We start from the raw sequence: 17,450 nt of genomic DNA on the forward strand, positions 1-17,450 counted from the left end.
TACCGAAATGACAATTCAATGAAGCAGAAAGTAAAATGTCGTCGTCCGCGTGGTAGTCTACAGTTCCTTGTTGCGTTGACTCGAAAGACATTAGCATTAAATTAAAGTTCCGTTCTGTAATTGTTAAATTGGAATTGATAAAACGACATTTCCTATTGGCTCATCCTCTGTAATGCTTTTGAGATACAGATATGGATACTATAGTCTGTAGATTCAGCTAAAGGCCCATTTGCACTGCATTAATGATTTTACTGTAGTTCGTTTTAAGGTCCATTTACACTCGGGCAACAACAATCGACGATAAGTATCCATTTTTCTTACATAAAACAAAAAATATTTGAACAATTTTCATCTATGCTACCTTTGATGAAAATAACATTTTTACACGTCCAATCAAATAACTTTGAGATGAATTAGTAAGAGCAATGATATGTGATGATGCAATGATTTGATTGTTCTTATTAATCGTTATATCATTTGATTGGATTTAAAAAAATTTATTTTTATCAAAGTTTGCATAAATTGCTCTCCTATAATTCTAGAATGAAAACATTTTCTAATTCACTTTGTTTAATGTAAGCACAATGTTTGTTTATCATTTATCATTCATCGTTATTGTCCTGGTGTGTCCCAGCTTTAAGCTCTATCTACATTAACAAACTTTAGTTTATGTGACACAAAAATGTGATGTGCTCATATATGGACATGATGAAGTACTATCAATGTTTGTTTTTGGAGCCTTAATTATTGTTTGAATACAATTGAAACACATTTACTTTTTTATTTGAGATTTAGACATTATTGAAATTACATTACATTATTAAATTTATGGACTGTTTAGTTGGAATACATCATGGAAAAAGAGATTGTTCCCTCATTGGCTTCTAAAATCATTGACATTTTAACTCACTGCCTTATATTATTATAATTTTGTAATAATTAATTGTCTATGACAGAAACAGGATGTTCACTATGACGTTATATAACAAGAACCAAATCTACATTAAAATTATATGTATTCTAACTTAACTTGAATAATTAATAGATAATCACAAAGCAACGTGATACACACAATTACTCTATGTATTAAAACAAAGAACAAATATTGGATTGCAATCTATGAAATTTCTGTAGAATAATATTATGAGTTTGATTTTTTTAGTACACATTACATTTGACTCTCCTCCAAGACCAAACATTTTCAGAATACCAACATTTTATAAAAATAATTTGAGCTGTTTGGACCCTAACATAATTTCTGGCTTTTCCTAAATTTTTTTGAAGTGCTAAAAATATTTAACACTTCATTTTATACTGCATAGTAACTGTATTTTCTGTTTTTTCTTATGTGATTGACCATTTATGTTGATACTGAAATTCAAAACTAATAACCTTTAAAACTCCGGCATTTCTTTTAGTGTTAAAGGTTATAATATTATAGACTTAAGGGCTAATGAAAACTTTTTTACAGATCACTGTTTTGTTTCTCATTTTAGGTGTGGACGATGTTTTTGTGTTCATGAACACATATCGACAAGCCACACATTTGAAGGAGCCTGCCCTCAGGATGGGCTATACCATTAAGACGGCGGGTATTGCAACATTTTTCACTTCTGCCACAACTGCTGGAGCTTTTGCAGCCAATATGGCTTCACAGGTTTGCTAGTTTGTCTTTTGTTTCATTTTTTTACAATTTTACATTCAAAATTATGATTAAGTATTCAATTTAACTCCGAACAATCTTCCCAATTCTATGCAAGAGTTGCATTTAATCAGTTTTCAAAACCCTTTTGAAAATACACATTTTTTGTTCGTTTTAATTCAGTTCAATTCATTATTTTATTTCATCACATGCTTTGGGACAATCTGCTGATTGTTAAAAGTGCTAGTTATTTTTCATAAAATCATATCAATATTAAATATGTAGATATATTTTGCTAATTATAATTATTTGAACAAATCTTTATACTGTACATTGATAACACCAGGTTTGAATTTGAAACCTGCACTAGAAATGGCTTCATAGAAGCTTCATAAACTTACAATGGTATCTAGTAACTTTATATGAAAGATGATTATGCGATATTTACTTAGCAAGTGTACAACATACAGATCTATTGAAACGAAAGGAGAGACCATGAAACACAAGTACAGAAATAGAATTGCATCCACAATTGACAATTGTTAATTCTGGCTTTGAAAACGGTCTTTACAAATATTTACGTATAGTCTTGAAACTTTTGTAAAATTTCCAAGATAAAGTTTCAAAGAATCATAATTCATATTCAAGCTTTTATAGTTGATATGACATCATCATGTCCATCCACCTTCCTAGTCAGTGATAATCATAGACACAATGGGATATCAAATTAATACAGGTATATATTTATCATAATATATGATATATACCTGTATTAATTTGTTTGTTACAGTTATAGCTACAACTAAAGTTGTTCAATATGTTCAAACCTTTATGTCATAAAAGATAAGAGAAAATTAGTGGAGGCTAAAAGAGAATCATTTAACTGCAAAAATGAAATCCTGAACTAAATAGAAGTCCACTCATAAATTGGATGCGATTCCCGTCATATTTATGACACTTTTGTACAGTATACTGAAACACAAAGTTTTTTCCAGACAACTGGGGAGAGTCATGCAGTAACACATAGCATCCACATTAGAAATATCTTCATTCATTTCATTGTTCATTTTATTTTCAGATTCCCGCCATCCATGATTTTGGTCTTTTCATGAGCTTGCTGGTGTCTTTTTGCTGGTTCACAGTCGTCACTATCATGCCATCAGCAATGAACTTGTGGGGGCGATATTTTCTCTGCGAGTCTGCCCTGTTAGTATTTTTCTGAGATTTTTGTTTCTAAGATATTAATTTGTTTGATTGTCATTTTCACTCCATTTTTTTTTATTTGTTACAGTATTTTAATACATAATTGTAACTCACCTTTTCTAGTATAGCAAATAAAGGGATACTGTGATACCAAATATAAAGACTAACTACATTTTGTATTCATAAATTATACATTATGACTTGTTGATATAGCACAATGAAATAACTGTTTTACAGATAAATCACTTTTGCTTAAGTTGCTAAACACATCAACTCTGGACCTACTGTTCAAATATGGGTTATTAATCACTATTAGAGCAATTTTCCAGCTATATTAAATACAGTGTCCATGAGGTATCATATTAAAGCAATAATTTCTATTATAAGGTGCTATGTTGCAAAATGCCTTAAAGCAATTTTCCAGGCACATTAAACACAATGTTTATCTCAGTTTTCATGATATTAAGCATATTTTCCATTACAAGGTGTTACTGTTGTGAAATGCCTATAATACAAAAATATTAAAGTAGTATCAGCTGAAGTTCAGGCCTACAGTGTCCTTACCACAGGTCCTATTCAATTGCTACAGTAATAAGTATGTGTGTATGATATTTAGATTGAAAAAGTGTAGTCGAGGTGATGGTTCATCGCATCTTCACCGTGTTCTTGCTAATCATGACCAAGAACAGAGAGTACCCTCTAACTCTACCACACAATTGGATGACAGCGACATTCAACTGCTTAATATTGAAGATGACTGTCTACACCAAGGTATATATTTTGTAGTAGTTTGAGTCGAAACACACCCTTTGATGTAGTGGATTTCTGTAATTGTCTGTAGCTGGGACATCATACCACTCGCATCTGAACAATAAGCGCTGTACATATTATACCTCGTCGTTTTTTTGATCCGGCACGTGTGGTAACATACTTCCATAATGCAGCTAGAAATTAGCGCAAAGTTGTGTCTTGAGCTTACCAGGAGAGAGGCAAACATAAGTAAAATATCTTGTCTAAGGATTCAAGCAATGCGATGAGTGCTAAATTCGTCCTCACGATCAGTAGTCCAATAGACTGCGTCACACAAACTTACACACTATGTTGCACGCTTTTACAACACATTTTCTTGTTGTTATTATCGTCATTATATAGATTTTTTCGATTTCTTTTCCTGAATTTATATGGTTTTACTCTTTATTGTATTGAAATGTTTTTTTGAATATAATTTATTATTATTTTTTATATATTGGTGTAGATTTATTAGATGATGATGATGTGGCCCTGATTGATCTGTCACCATCGCCTGATCATTCCAACAGCAACCAGCAGGACTGGTCTGCTTCTAATCTTAGCAAGGGTTTGCAAGTTTTTATGGCACGCTTTGTAGCAGAGCCAGTAATCAAGTTTAGAGTGTGGTTTATAGGTAAGGTTTATTTATATTAATAGGAAAAGATGTTAAACTCTGAACAACGCCCATTTATACTAGGATGATAATGACTACATAAAGCAAAAGATATTAGAAAAGGTTTAATTCTAGAACCATATAATAACAATTTATGCTGCCTATTCACACGTTGAATCAAATATGCCATGATGCGTAACAGCAATAATATCTTGATGATACATCGATTTCATTGTTCTAATTGGTCATGGCGTCATTTGATTGACAGGTTTATTGATTTTCTCGACCATAGTTCTAGTAGTGGAACAAGTCTTTTTGGAAAAGGACTTGAGGTCCAGTGTACACTTCTGACTTGTGTGCATTTTATTGAAGGTTTATTCATATATTGGAAAATCCACCTGGTCCTTTTCAGCCCGTTGTCAAGAGAAATGATGTGAGCTGTACAAAACAAAGAGGAAAAATGATTGTTTTCCATATTACAATAATTTTGTTTTTAAATTAATTTATTGGTTTTTTTTCCTAGTTGGTTTTGTGTTATTACTTGGTGGATCTATAGGCCTTGTCATGCAAATTCAGCCCGCTTCCCAACCACCGACTTTCTACAGTGAAGAAAGTAACCTCCAACAGTTGATGGATCTTGCGTACAACCTAAGCAGCAGTAACATCCACTGCTCACAGTGTTCAGGTTTCTACCAGGCCGCTGTGGCTCAGGTAATCCCTGCAACTACGACGATGTATCACGGTAAGAAAGTGACAGCTGTTCCGCCATCTGCCAGAGTCACGCATGGTACTCACCGGAATGTGGTAACTAACCCAACTCACATAACCTTGACACCGACGGTGAAGGAAACTACTCCTGCCACCACCACTGCATGTAAGTCGGGCAGATGTGTTAGGCAGGGGAGGGTTACATTGAAATCAACCCCTCCCTAAATAGCTTATGTGGGAGAGGGTGTGAATGTTTTGTTAAGAGAAGGCTGCAATGGCAAAATATCTGATGCAAGATTAGCACAGATAAAAGGTTTTACAGAATGCTGGCCTAATGGCTTAAATGATTGATAAGGAGAGGGTTGCACCTGGAAATATTAACATAGGGCGAGTGTCGTATGAGGAGAGATTTGCACAGGGAGAAAGTTGTACAGAATATGGGTCTTATGGCTTTGTTGCATAACAAGGGTTGCACTGGGAGAATATTTAATGTAGGGTATAGGGGGAAAGTTTTACTCAACTAAATGTGACTGAGACTTAAGCTTTGGTGGGAATAATAATCAACTACATATTCACTACATCTTTATTTACAAACGTAAATTGAAAAAAAAAAATTGGCTATTTTTCTTTCAACATTTGCTAAAACGTATTAAAATATTTATTTTAATCTTTTTAAGACTGTCATTCTGTGGTCAGTAATCTTTTAGAAATGTTTGGAATTTATAATAGACTGCAAAAATGTTAAACTGCCTGCCCTTTCTGTTTTCTGGGGTTTTGTGTTTGTTTGGTTTTGTGCTTTTCTTCATTTTGTTTGCTACTGTATGTGCATATTATGTTAATAATGATTGTTGTGAATGGACTTGTTTTGCATGGTTTTTTTATGTTAAATGCTGTGTACAAGTGTTTATACAAGTGTGTATTAGAACATTTTGGCAGGCTTAATGCTCAAAGAAATTAATTTTATGTAAACCCTACACAGGTAAACTTATGTGTGCAAACTCGAGACAACTCTGTCAAGAAAGCTTTAGCAAAGTTTGTTCAGTGTAGACCAGTTGACAAACATTGGAAAACAGCTTTTTAGAAGTCTCATTTGCAGAATTTTGACTTATTGCAGGTTTACAAACAGAAATTTGGTCCATTCTACTAGTTTAAGAAATGCATAACAAAATCATTAATAGTCAAGTTGAGTGTTGCACTTTTGTAACTGTGATGCTTGTTCGATCATTATGAATTCTTTTGCATGTTGTTTTTCTAATTTCTTTGTGTTTGGGTGTGTGCTATTCTAATACTCTTCTGATATTTTGATGTTTTAAGATCCGTAACTTTTTATAACTTACATCTATCTTAAGAAATGATTGCTACAAAAACACAAATACATTTATTCATCAAATCACAATCAAAAGAAGTAAATGTATTGTACAATGTTTCAAGAAAATGATGACATCGGGTCTCAGCACACCAAGGGGTTTGTATGATAGAGACCTCAGATTACTCTTAAAAAAATAATTTAGTTGAAGTTTACCAGTAAAAAAAGATAATGAGGGGAGAAATAAAAAAAAATAGACAAGCTAATTATTTACAAACAAAATTAATGAAGAAAAAAATTGATGTAGATGTACAGAGTAGATTTTAAAATATAATAATAATTATAGGATAATCTTATTTACAAAATACAATACATTATACAACATGAATAAATAAAAAAAAATAGTATTTTGAACTGAAATGTCAACGCTAGCATACCATTCTATGCTATAATTTCAGGCTATAAAGTGCAACACAGGAATAAAGCATGCCATATTCAATTGGTTTTATTTCTCAATACATTGTTCAAAATTCACCCATGAATACAATTACATTGTCTGTTTCATGTATTCAGTGAACAATGCATATCACAACTATAATAAAAGATGGAAGAAAAGTGTGTAACTATACATTTTAGTCAACTAAAACACAAACAATTCTTACTAGCTTCTTACCACTGTACTACTACTACTACTTAACTACTGAATTTTCTTTTTCAAATTTTATTTATTATTAAAATCGTCCAAATAATGTTTAATTAATTAAAAAAGTATTCACATTCCATTTCCATTTCTCCGTTCACAGCAAAAAAAACATGCAGTGATTTTATCTGCCCTAATCTTAAAGAATGTCACATGGAAAAGGGTGTGCCTGTTTGTTCTTGCAATTTTTACTGCTCCACCAACGGACCATCAGTGTGCACGTCAGTTGGGTTAACCTATCCGAATGAATGTATCTTTCGACAAGTCAAGTGTACGATGTCTCTGTGGAACGTAACAGTAGTACACACAGGCAAATGTGTTAATGGTTTGTGTAATCATTTTATTTCTCTGTGTAATAAAATGTGCTTTTAGTGTGTGCATTAATGGATTCTTCCTGTAGGAATGAGGTCACAGGCATTTTGTAGGTCATGTAATTTTTTCACTGTTATGTGTGTACTACCGTATAACCTTCACACCGCATAAAGCAATTTGTACTTAAATGCAACACATACTTGGCCGTTTCAATGTGCTGAGATTGAACAATAATTAAATTAAATGTTGATAATATCTCCACAAAACTTTTTTGATCTTTTGATTTTGTTTAAATTTTCCCAATAACTTTTTTTTCCAGAACCAATTCATCCACCCTACATTCCTACGTATTTGCCACCATCTATTTCACAAGAACATTCACAAGATGAAGATGAGAGTGGTTCTCCTGGAAAAGGATACAATCCATGCAAGGGAGACTCATGTGGAGATGCTGCTGAACGACCAGTTGTTGACAGTACTGCTATGGTGTATGTGGTTTTTGGTATAGATGGTATCAGTAAAGGAAATGAAACTAAGGGCAAGCATGTTGTAAATGAAAATGAGGTAACGTTAATTGATAAATTAAAATGTTTAAATCCAGCAATGTTTCTATTTAGGACCTGTAATTACTGTCAGCCATATATACATATATGCATTTGTTCGATATAAGTAACATACCTTGTATATCCAAGGCTTTGTGAGTTGCACTTAAGAATAGCTCATGATGTCATTTAATACATTATTTTTTTTGTGTACTTTGACATAAAGCATTGTCATGATTCAGGACTTATGTCTTATTTTGTCTAAAGTCTCTTTCAGTTTTATCCAATTCTATGCAGTTTTTTTACCAGTCTCTTCCAGTTTTATCCAGTCCTATGCAGTTCTATGCAGTCTCTTTCAATTTTATCCAGTCCTATGCAGTTCTCTAGTCTCTTCCTGTTTTATCCAGTCCTATGCAGTTCTCTACAGTCTCTTCCAGTTTTATCCACTCCTATGCAGTTCTCTACAGTCTCTTCCAGTTTTATCCAGTCCTATGCAGTTTTCTACAGTCTCTTCCTGTTTTATGCAGTTTTCTACAGTCTCTTCCAGTTTTATCCAGTCTATGCAGTTCTCTACAGTCTCTTCCTGTTTTATCCACTCCTATGCAGTTATCTGCAGTCTCTTCCAGTTTTATCCAATTCTATGCAGTTTTCTACTAGTCTCTTCCAGTTTTATCCAGTCCTATGCAGTTTTTTACAGTCTCTTCCAGTTTTATCCAATCCTATGCAGTTCTCTACAGTCTTCAAGTTTTATCCAGTCCTATGCAGTTTTCTACAGTCTCTTCCAGTTTTATCCAGTCCTATGCAGTTCTCTACAGTCTCTTCCTGTTTTATCCAGTCCTATGCAGTTCTCTACAGTCTCTTCCAGTTTTATCCAGTCCTATGCAGTTTTCTACTAGTCTCTTCCAGTTTTATCCAGTCCTATGCAGTTTTCTACTAGTCTCTTCCAGTTTTATCCAGTCCTTTGCAGTTCTCTACAGTCTCTTCCAGTGTTATGCAGTTCTCTTGTCTCTTCCTGTTTTATCCAGTCCTATGCAGTTCTCTACAGTCTCTTCCAGTGTTATGCAGTCCTATTCCCTAGTCTCTTCAAATTCTATTCAGTTCATTCAGTTGGATGTGTAAAAAAATCAAGAGATTATCATTTTACAACTGCTAGTATTTATTTTTTAAAGGGTAAAGTTATATACACAAACGCCTTCAATTTACTGGACAAACAGACGATGCAACTGATGTGCCGAATATGTCGGAACTTGGCCTCAAATAATGATCTTGTTTATGAAGGAGGCGCAGAATGTTTTTCAAGTTCGATGGGTAAGATACTTTGGAATGAATATTCAGTAAATTATAAAAGATGTGCATTAGAATCTGGATTGTTTATAAGTCATCTCATCACCTGTGAAATTCAGAATAATCATTGCCTTTGGTATAAAGGAACTTATGATTATTAACACTAAATGCGGTATTCATAAATCTTAGAGTTTCAGCTAGTAAAACTGATTACCTGGAGTTTCACCATACTTAATTTTGCAATGCGTAAAAGAAAATAGATATATATGCAAAGTTTGCATACATGGTTTTTAGGTCATTTTCAACATATAGGGTTTATTGACATTTAGTCATACAGTAGAATTGATTGTATGTGTAGTATTTATACAATACAATAATTAAAGTTTATTTATTAAGTATAAAAGATAACAACAGATGGAATTGAAAAGGAACATCAAAAAATAAGCCAAGAAAAAAAATAAAAAGGATAATAAACTTTATTTTAATTATTATTATTATTAGGTCATAGATAAAGTCATTTTTTTTTTTATTGAATATTTCTGATACTGTACAATACTTTTTATTTCTGAGACAAATAGATCATTGTTAACGGTTTTATTTCAGTCAGTCTATCTTAAAAGTACATTTTACTGATTTTTTCACTAATTTCATATTTTCTTTTTCAGAGGGCTATTTAGACAGTCTTGGTGGAGAATGTGCAAATGTTCCAAAACCACGATTGTTAAAAGGTCAGAGATCAAAGAGCGCTATTGGTGTTGATCGGCATAAAAATCCAATATGGTATGCCATGGCCTTTGAATCTGTAAGTGAACCTTTTTAGTACTTTTTACTTATTACTTCAGTTAATTTATTGCAGTAACAAACAAATTGTCATCAAAAGAAAGGAAATATTCCATTTCATTACAGCTCTTTGATCAATGTCAAGAGAGTTGATATTTCTAAATGATCACTTTCTTTTATAACTTTTATTAGTTTAAAGTATAGAAAACTCTCTGGAAATAAGGGCTGGGTTCCTGTTACGCATGGCAACTGCAAGAGCAACACCCAGATACTTAACTATCCTAATACTATGGGATGCTTTATAAGTTTCATTCTGAGGCTTGGGGAGTAGTATTAAAGACAACTTAAGTAACTATATGAACTATGACAGGAGATCTGTTTTGACCCACGAATATGTTTGTTCCTGCAAACAAGGTCACATCCAGTGAAGCACCTGTAAATTTTAATTCATGCAATGCAAATAGCTGTTGATCAGACATACATCTATAAAAATAAAAAAAAAATACAAAATATTATTGTATTAGACTAATATTATTATTGAGAAATAACAAAAAAACACTTTTGAATGGTTAGTGTTATATCGCACAGAACTTTGGAATTTGGAAAGTTATTTTAAACAGTGTGAAAAGCAACACTAACGCCCGTATTCTTAAACCGGACTTTAGTCGTAGTTCGAGCTAAAACTTAAAAAATGACGTCATTTTAATTCATAAACCGAACTTCAACTAAATCGCCGACTAATTCAGGCCAACCTCGACTAAATCGAGACGGATTTTGATCGATTTTTTTAGTCCTGGAGGGGGCAGGCTAAATGGTCGACTAAATGGTTTTTAAACGATGTTTATAAAAAACGTAACAGTCATTGAGTTGTTATATTGGCCAGATATTGAAGAATGAAATATCTATATTTATATTAGCTTAATTAAATATACATCTATATATAAATTTACGTAAGGGCAAAATTCGGTAAATCGCGCCTTACTTCTAGAATTTTTACTCGATGGTATGTAAAGTTGGTTCGTACTTTCGGTACTGATTTTAACCACCTGATGTAACCCTGTTTACTAATTAAATTGAGTTAGATAATTAGTTATTGACGATTAAAACGAATTTAGGTTCAACGATTTGCCCCAAATCGGGGTGTTTTCCGATCGTGGTATACACTGTCTAATGGATGTCCATCTTGAAAAATACCCGCCACAAAAATGCGAGGAGGCTTCGCATTTTCCTATCTCCTCCTACGATAATTGTTTTTAATAGCTGAAAACCGGTTGAACAGCTAGAGTACACCATCATAATGTTGAAGACAGGCCGATTTTCTTTAAAAAATACTATTTTTATAGATTTAATATATGATTATACAAATGTATTGATTTGCGATGAATGGAACATCCCAATCTCTCAGTCTGCCAGAGTTTGGTTTAGCACAAGTAGGTAAATTTATGAGCCCTTGATTTAACACATACGGTAGGTAAATATATGGGCCCTTTGAGAATAAACTTGCAATACTTTGACAATACTGTAACTATTTTTAGTCCTCATTTGAATCGAACATTTCTTACTGTGAATGTTCGTACTGTAAAAATATATACAGATAAACTTTATTACTGAGATTGTGGATAGGATCTACTGTTAGATATATAAACACATTATTATATACAAATAAACTTTATACTGACAGTTCCTTCTCAACGTTTGTATTAATTAATAATTACCAATAAAATAAACGTCGTAGTGGTGTATCGTGACATGTACTTTAATATTTCAATCGATTATGACAGTGACAGTTTTAACAAAGTATTAAATCGCAAATGTAAATACTGTATTTAGAGGTATATTATTTATAGGCCTATAAAACACGAAAACAATATTTCGTTACTGAGTGGATAAAGAATATATTTAAAAATTGTTCCTCTTTGTACCTATCCGCTTTCCCATCCCTCAACCCTAATATAAAAAAAACCCATACAAAACACAAATTGGGTTTCTTTAAATGAGTCCAAATCAAAAATTTGGACTCATTTTGTGATAAGTTTCTCCTTCGGAAGTAATTCCCGGGGTGCTAATTTTAGTTGACTACATAAATCATCGTGTCTATTTATTCGTTTCTGTAAACGACAATAGTCCTGCGGCACGTACATTTGAAATCGCCAGTTTTGTTACGCTGAAATTACTGTGTATTCGAGAACCATCTGTGGGCACGACCTAGATGGTACGCGAGCGAAGCGAGCGTACCATCTAGTTGGTATAAGTTATAATAATGAAAATCATCTTTATTTACAACTGTATACAAATTACATTATTTTCTTCGCGTAAGTCCGACTTGAACTAGGTCACGCCATAGCGACAATGGGAGATGCGGCAATTCACCACGCGGTGGAATGTTTAGGGGGCCTAGTGCTTTCTTGTCACGCTAGGAAGTGCGTGGTTCGTCGCGATCATACTTTGTTGGAGGCCTAGAAAATATGAAAGTTACCGTACCGCCATGGTTCCTAAATATATTTTGAAGATTTTGTTTGTTGTTAATTAAAAGTACTTCACTGTTAAATTAATACTGATCTTGTTCTAATAATTAACGATTAAAATTATTTTTCATGTATATAGTCCTGATGCGTAAAAAGTTTTGTAAGAAAATGGAAATTGATATCAATGCGCAAAATTTCGTCTGCTCCTCAAATACTCTCTTGTCATTGGCCAATGTTTAGCCTTTGGTACCCAGACGTGTGCAACTCGACTAAAAGCTCGACTTCATTAAGTCGAACTGCAAACTTCGACTACTTCGTTTTTGCATCGAATTTGAAGTAATAGCTCGAACTACGACTTTTTCAAGTCGAACTTTGAACTACGACTAAAGTCCGGTTTAAGAATACGGGCGTAAGAGGTAGAAAGTGTTCATATTCCAGTGGTGTACTTTCCCCAATAGAACAATTTGATAATCATATATCTCATTATATGTTATTTTGCAGAAAATTTACATGGGAAAATCTTCTTTCCTTGCCTACAATGACTACCTCCTCTGGGAAGATGCCATTCAGGACCAAATTGACAAACTGAGTCCAGCAGAAGCTGAGCAGCTAGGCTCAATGTTTCAAACTTGTGAATATTGGAAGCAGGTATTTATGGAGATAATTGGTGTTACGAGCGCAGTGTATGGCCTAGCTTTCTCATTACTCGTCTGCATCGTTGCTGTCGTGATATTTACTGGGCATATTGTCCTACTGTTTATTGTTTTGATGACCATATTTGGTAAGTTTAACAGAGTTTGTTGTTGTTATGTTGATCAAATTCAATCAATCGATTTATTAACAAGAATATTGTTTACATGAAATGAAATAAAGATGTGAAAGGAAAGTACTGAAAACAAATAACTTTAAGCGTAAAAATTATTATATCTTACTACCACATCTATTATTCCAAATTACATTTTGAACCTTATGAACTAATCTTTAATGCATTCAAATGAATTTTGACTGCGGTAGTTTTGAAACATTTCTCAGACAAAAGACATACAAATGAACTGAAAATAATATATTGGTTATTGTTCATCTAGGTGTCATTTTGGTAGTTGTGTCAATGTTTTACTTGCTGGGCTGGCAGATGGGTGCAGTAGAAGCCGTTTCTTTGTCGATCTTGGTTGGATCATCAGTGGATTACTGTGTTCATTTAGTGGAGGGTTACCTAATGGCTGGAGAAATGGCACCTTCCAATATAAAGACAGTAAGAAATCATTTAGAATTGATTTTATTTATTTCTTTTTTATACTGGTTGACATCTTCAGTACCAGACTAAGGACCATGATCAGTACACTGGGAGACAAGTCTACTATTTTAAAATAAAGTACCACGTTCTTTATCATGCATTGTATGTAAACAGCTCTATGTCCCACACGAAGGATGAGGGAATTAGAGTAAAGTATTTTGCTTAAGTAGACAAGTAATATGTCAGAGACAGGTCTCGATCCCACATGTTTGTCTGATATCCCTTACCATAACACCATACCGCTTCCATAATTGTACAATGTACAATGTGGCAGTGAATTTATTACAATCAGCCCGGTCCTGTAGATGAAAAACATATTTGTGACAACTGTGATCTTTATTATCGGATTTGGGTCAGATTTTCTGGTATTCATGGTTCTATTTTGCCAAGGTGTGTTTAGTTACATTACTTTAAAAATAATATCAGCTCTTTTTTCCTTTTCAGGACAACAAATCTCTGCGTTGTTGGCGTACATCTCAAGCAATCAGCAGCATAGGTGTTTCCATATTCAGTAGTGCCCTCACTACCATAATTGCTGCTGTTCCACTCTGCTTCACGATAATCCAACCATTTTCCAAATTTGGCAAGATAGTCGCATTGAATACATTTGTATCCATTCTGTACACAATGACTGCTTGCGGTTCCTTCCTCAGCTGTTTCGCACCTGCTAAATATAAGTGGAGCTTCAAATGGTTTGTTGTGTCCAGCCTTATTGTTGTTGTGTTAGTTGGTGCAGGAATCGCTGGTCTGTATGGCCTACATTTGAATGGCGTCAAAATACCAGGCCCTTCAGGCTCGGAATTGTTTTAAAGCTTATTAATGTATGTAAGTTTAGTGCAATTTTTAGTGCAAATATTTGAGAAATGCATTTTTTTTAAAGAAGAATTTCATACAGAATATACCTTAATATGATTTTATATTATTTAGAATTTTTAAATTTTGGAATTAAGTTATTTTAAACAGTGTGAGTTATTAACGTTTAGTTACTAATTAGAAAAGCAAGACTAAGAGGTAGAAAGTGTTGGTATTCCAGTGGTGTACTTTCACCAATATAAAACATTTTTAAATAGAAACTGGAATAAATATGTGTTTTTTAGTTATCAAAATGTTGCCTTAGTTCACTGCTGGCAGCTAGTTAACCTCCAAAATAATATTCAAACTATATATTTTTTGCTAATACACAAATAATGTATGTTTCAAGTTGAATATTGAGAATGTATATTTACTCTTCCATTCAATAATGGTTTCAAGGGATTATATTTATTTTGATGAAAATTTGTTAAAACTAAATGTAGCAGCAGTTCAGTTTTTATGATTGGTAAGTATTAGTGATAATGTGAGCTGGTGTTTAGGCTAGACTCTAAATTCCAGAACCGTTAATTCAATTCAGCTGTGTATCAGCCAGTCATGGGCTTGTGGTTGGGTTTTCAAGAAATTCTGGCATCATTCCAAATATGTTTTATTGGTTTAAAAATGAATGAGAGTTTTTAAACCATGGCCCATGTTATTTTAATATCCCTTACTTTAACACCATACATTTCAGAAGTGTACACAAATACAATTCTGGGGCTGGCCTAATATGTCTGGTTTTCCAGAAATGTTGGCATTCCAAATGTGTTTTAATGGTTAAAACACATTTATTTAGGACCCTTTTGACCACAAGAAAAGTCTGGTTTTTGGCGAGTTTCTATAAAACTTAATTCAGTAAACTCATGAGCTTATAATAACATGAGTATAATTATTATGCAATTGCTTAGTTGACTTTTTGTTTTATTGTTTTTAAAGTAAAAATAACTTTACTTTTGAATGCAAACAATAATACTTAAATATTCATTATACCTTTATGCATATTCATAATTTGGGTTTCAGGAATTATAAATAGTAACTATAGGATTCATATTTATAATATTTTCAAATTAATACATTAAATATTCAGTTCATAATGATATATATTAATTGAACATTATAAAAAAAGCAGTGTGGAATTAATACTAAAATAATAAATCGTATAAACAATATTTTTTTAATAAATGATGAAGTAAACATATTTTTAAAGATATTTTTAGATTCTATGGAATAAATATTAGCATATTTAAATTTATGTAAATCCTGATGATTGTTGTTGTATTTGAAAGAAAGAAGATTTTATTAAATTATTTCTATGTGTATTACATTCCGAATTTATTTATTTAAAACGACAAAAGAGGTTTCCAAGATAAAGAATGCCCCTCAAAATTGACTATTTGCAAATCTAGGCAGACGTGCTGTATTCAAGTTTATTTTTACTAAAATGTGATAGAACTTCTGTTATGGCGACATATTTGGGACATTCACTGTTTTTATAATGTATTGTATATACAGTATTAAGGAATTACAAATCAGTTTTTGTGACAATCTATTGAAACAGTTAATTTTTTTTTAAATGTTACTATATGGACAATATTGACCTAAAATGCATACTTTAAAATTATTTAACATGCAACATATGTGTTTTAGAGGTTGTTTATTACCAACTTCTTTTTTGGTACACCCTACTAATGGTGAGCATTACATTACTTAAGTGGTCTGTAAAAATAACTGGAAATGATAGTTAATGTAGTTTTCCTTCTATTTATCATATTAAATGTGCTGCACATAGTAAGCAGGACAAAAATATTTAAGACATAAATTAAATGGTTATTTTGGGAATGCAATGTTAACAACATATTCCCATCAAATTACATGTATTTTGTATTGTTTTTATTTTACTCAAACTGTATGTGAATTCTTAAGTATGGTGTGTAGGCTACCCAGTCATTAAATTTTATAGTGAAGTTGAAATCAGATGATTGTTTTTTTTCTTGTCTTTGTTCCTATGTTCAAACAAATTGTTTGTTTGTAGATTGCCATATCTCTATCTTATGGTGTCATAGGTCAATGTGTCAAAGGACCACTTTATGGTGACAAATAAAAAAGTCAAAATTTGCCGATTTTTCAACAAAATTTCTGTACTATAGCACAGAGATTTTTGTTTTAAATCGCCCAAAATACAGACTTTTAAAGAATCAATAATCATGCACTAGTATTGCTATAATATGTGCACGTATATTGGCATATCACCATCCTATAGTTTCACAGGACCACTTTATGTCTTTATGTTTTTCTGAAAAATCACCCAAAATATGTACTTTTGAAAATTCAATCACCATGCTATAATGTGCACAGATATTGGCATATCACCATCTATGATATTTATAGGGTCAACATTTTCCGGTTTTCCAACAAAATCACCATCCTATAGTCTTATAGACTAATCTTATTATGTCATTGGACCACTTTATGTTGACATATAAAAAGGTATAAACTGTGGCAACTTATCGAAAAATGCCTGTACTATATAGCACAGGGATTTTCAGATAAATCACCAAAACATGGATTCATAGTGTCGTAGGACCATTTTATATCAGGTTACCCCGTGTCTGGGACCAGCTTCCCAGACCGTTGACAGATGCTGCAGTCCTAGAAAGCCCATCAGCCTTCATTAGAAAAGTTCATATTCATTTTGATTCGCTGTAACTGTATTTTGTCTTTATGTCTTTTATGTGTAAACTGACTTTGGGGTTGGGTCAACCGGCTCAGCTACAGTGATTAAGTTCACTTAGGTTGACCCTGGTCTCCCCAATTTCAGTTTTTTGTTTTTTTGTTATGTATATACTGAAATAGACCAAATAAATAATGAAATGAAATGAAATGTTAACTACAAAGCTACAGCTTCACTACTGTACTGTACAAGTAGAAAAGTCCTACTTTCAGTAGCCTACACAGAAAGCAAA

At 32.7% G+C, this 17,450-nt stretch overlaps 1 protein-coding gene across 3 annotated transcripts in view; it reads left to right on the top strand.

Annotated features, from left to right (window-relative positions):
* LOC140044855 (protein dispatched homolog 3-like) overlaps window positions 1-16,447 on the top strand; it is a 29,633-nt gene extending 13,186 nt beyond the window's left edge. For 2 of the 3 annotated variants that reach the window (XM_072089541.1, XM_072089542.1), the window contains exons 6-17: window positions 1,497-1,657; window positions 2,721-2,848; window positions 3,462-3,616; window positions 4,101-4,268; window positions 4,771-5,121; window positions 7,065-7,286; window positions 7,593-7,837; window positions 8,985-9,123; window positions 9,765-9,901; window positions 12,846-13,125; window positions 13,430-13,596; window positions 14,083-16,447. In XM_072089541.1, coding sequence (XP_071945642.1) covers window positions 1,497-1,657; window positions 2,721-2,848; window positions 3,462-3,616; window positions 4,101-4,268; window positions 4,771-5,121; window positions 7,065-7,286; window positions 7,593-7,837; window positions 8,985-9,123; window positions 9,765-9,901; window positions 12,846-13,125; window positions 13,430-13,596; window positions 14,083-14,448 — 2,519 coding nt within the window. In that variant the 3' untranslated portion in view covers window positions 14,449-16,447. The remainder of the gene's footprint in view (window positions 1-1,496; window positions 1,658-2,720; window positions 2,849-3,461; window positions 3,617-4,100; window positions 4,269-4,770; window positions 5,122-7,064; window positions 7,287-7,592; window positions 7,838-8,984; window positions 9,124-9,764; window positions 9,902-12,845; window positions 13,126-13,429; window positions 13,597-14,082) is intronic. The other variant, XM_072089543.1, reaches the window with a different exon arrangement.
* Window positions 16,448-17,450: the final 1,003 nt, after the last annotated feature.

The sequence above is a fragment of the Antedon mediterranea genome, chromosome 3, assembly GCF_964355755.1.
Source record: "Antedon mediterranea chromosome 3, ecAntMedi1.1, whole genome shotgun sequence".
In the NCBI taxonomy this organism is placed as follows: Eukaryota; Metazoa; Echinodermata; class Crinoidea; order Comatulida; family Antedonidae; genus Antedon; species Antedon mediterranea.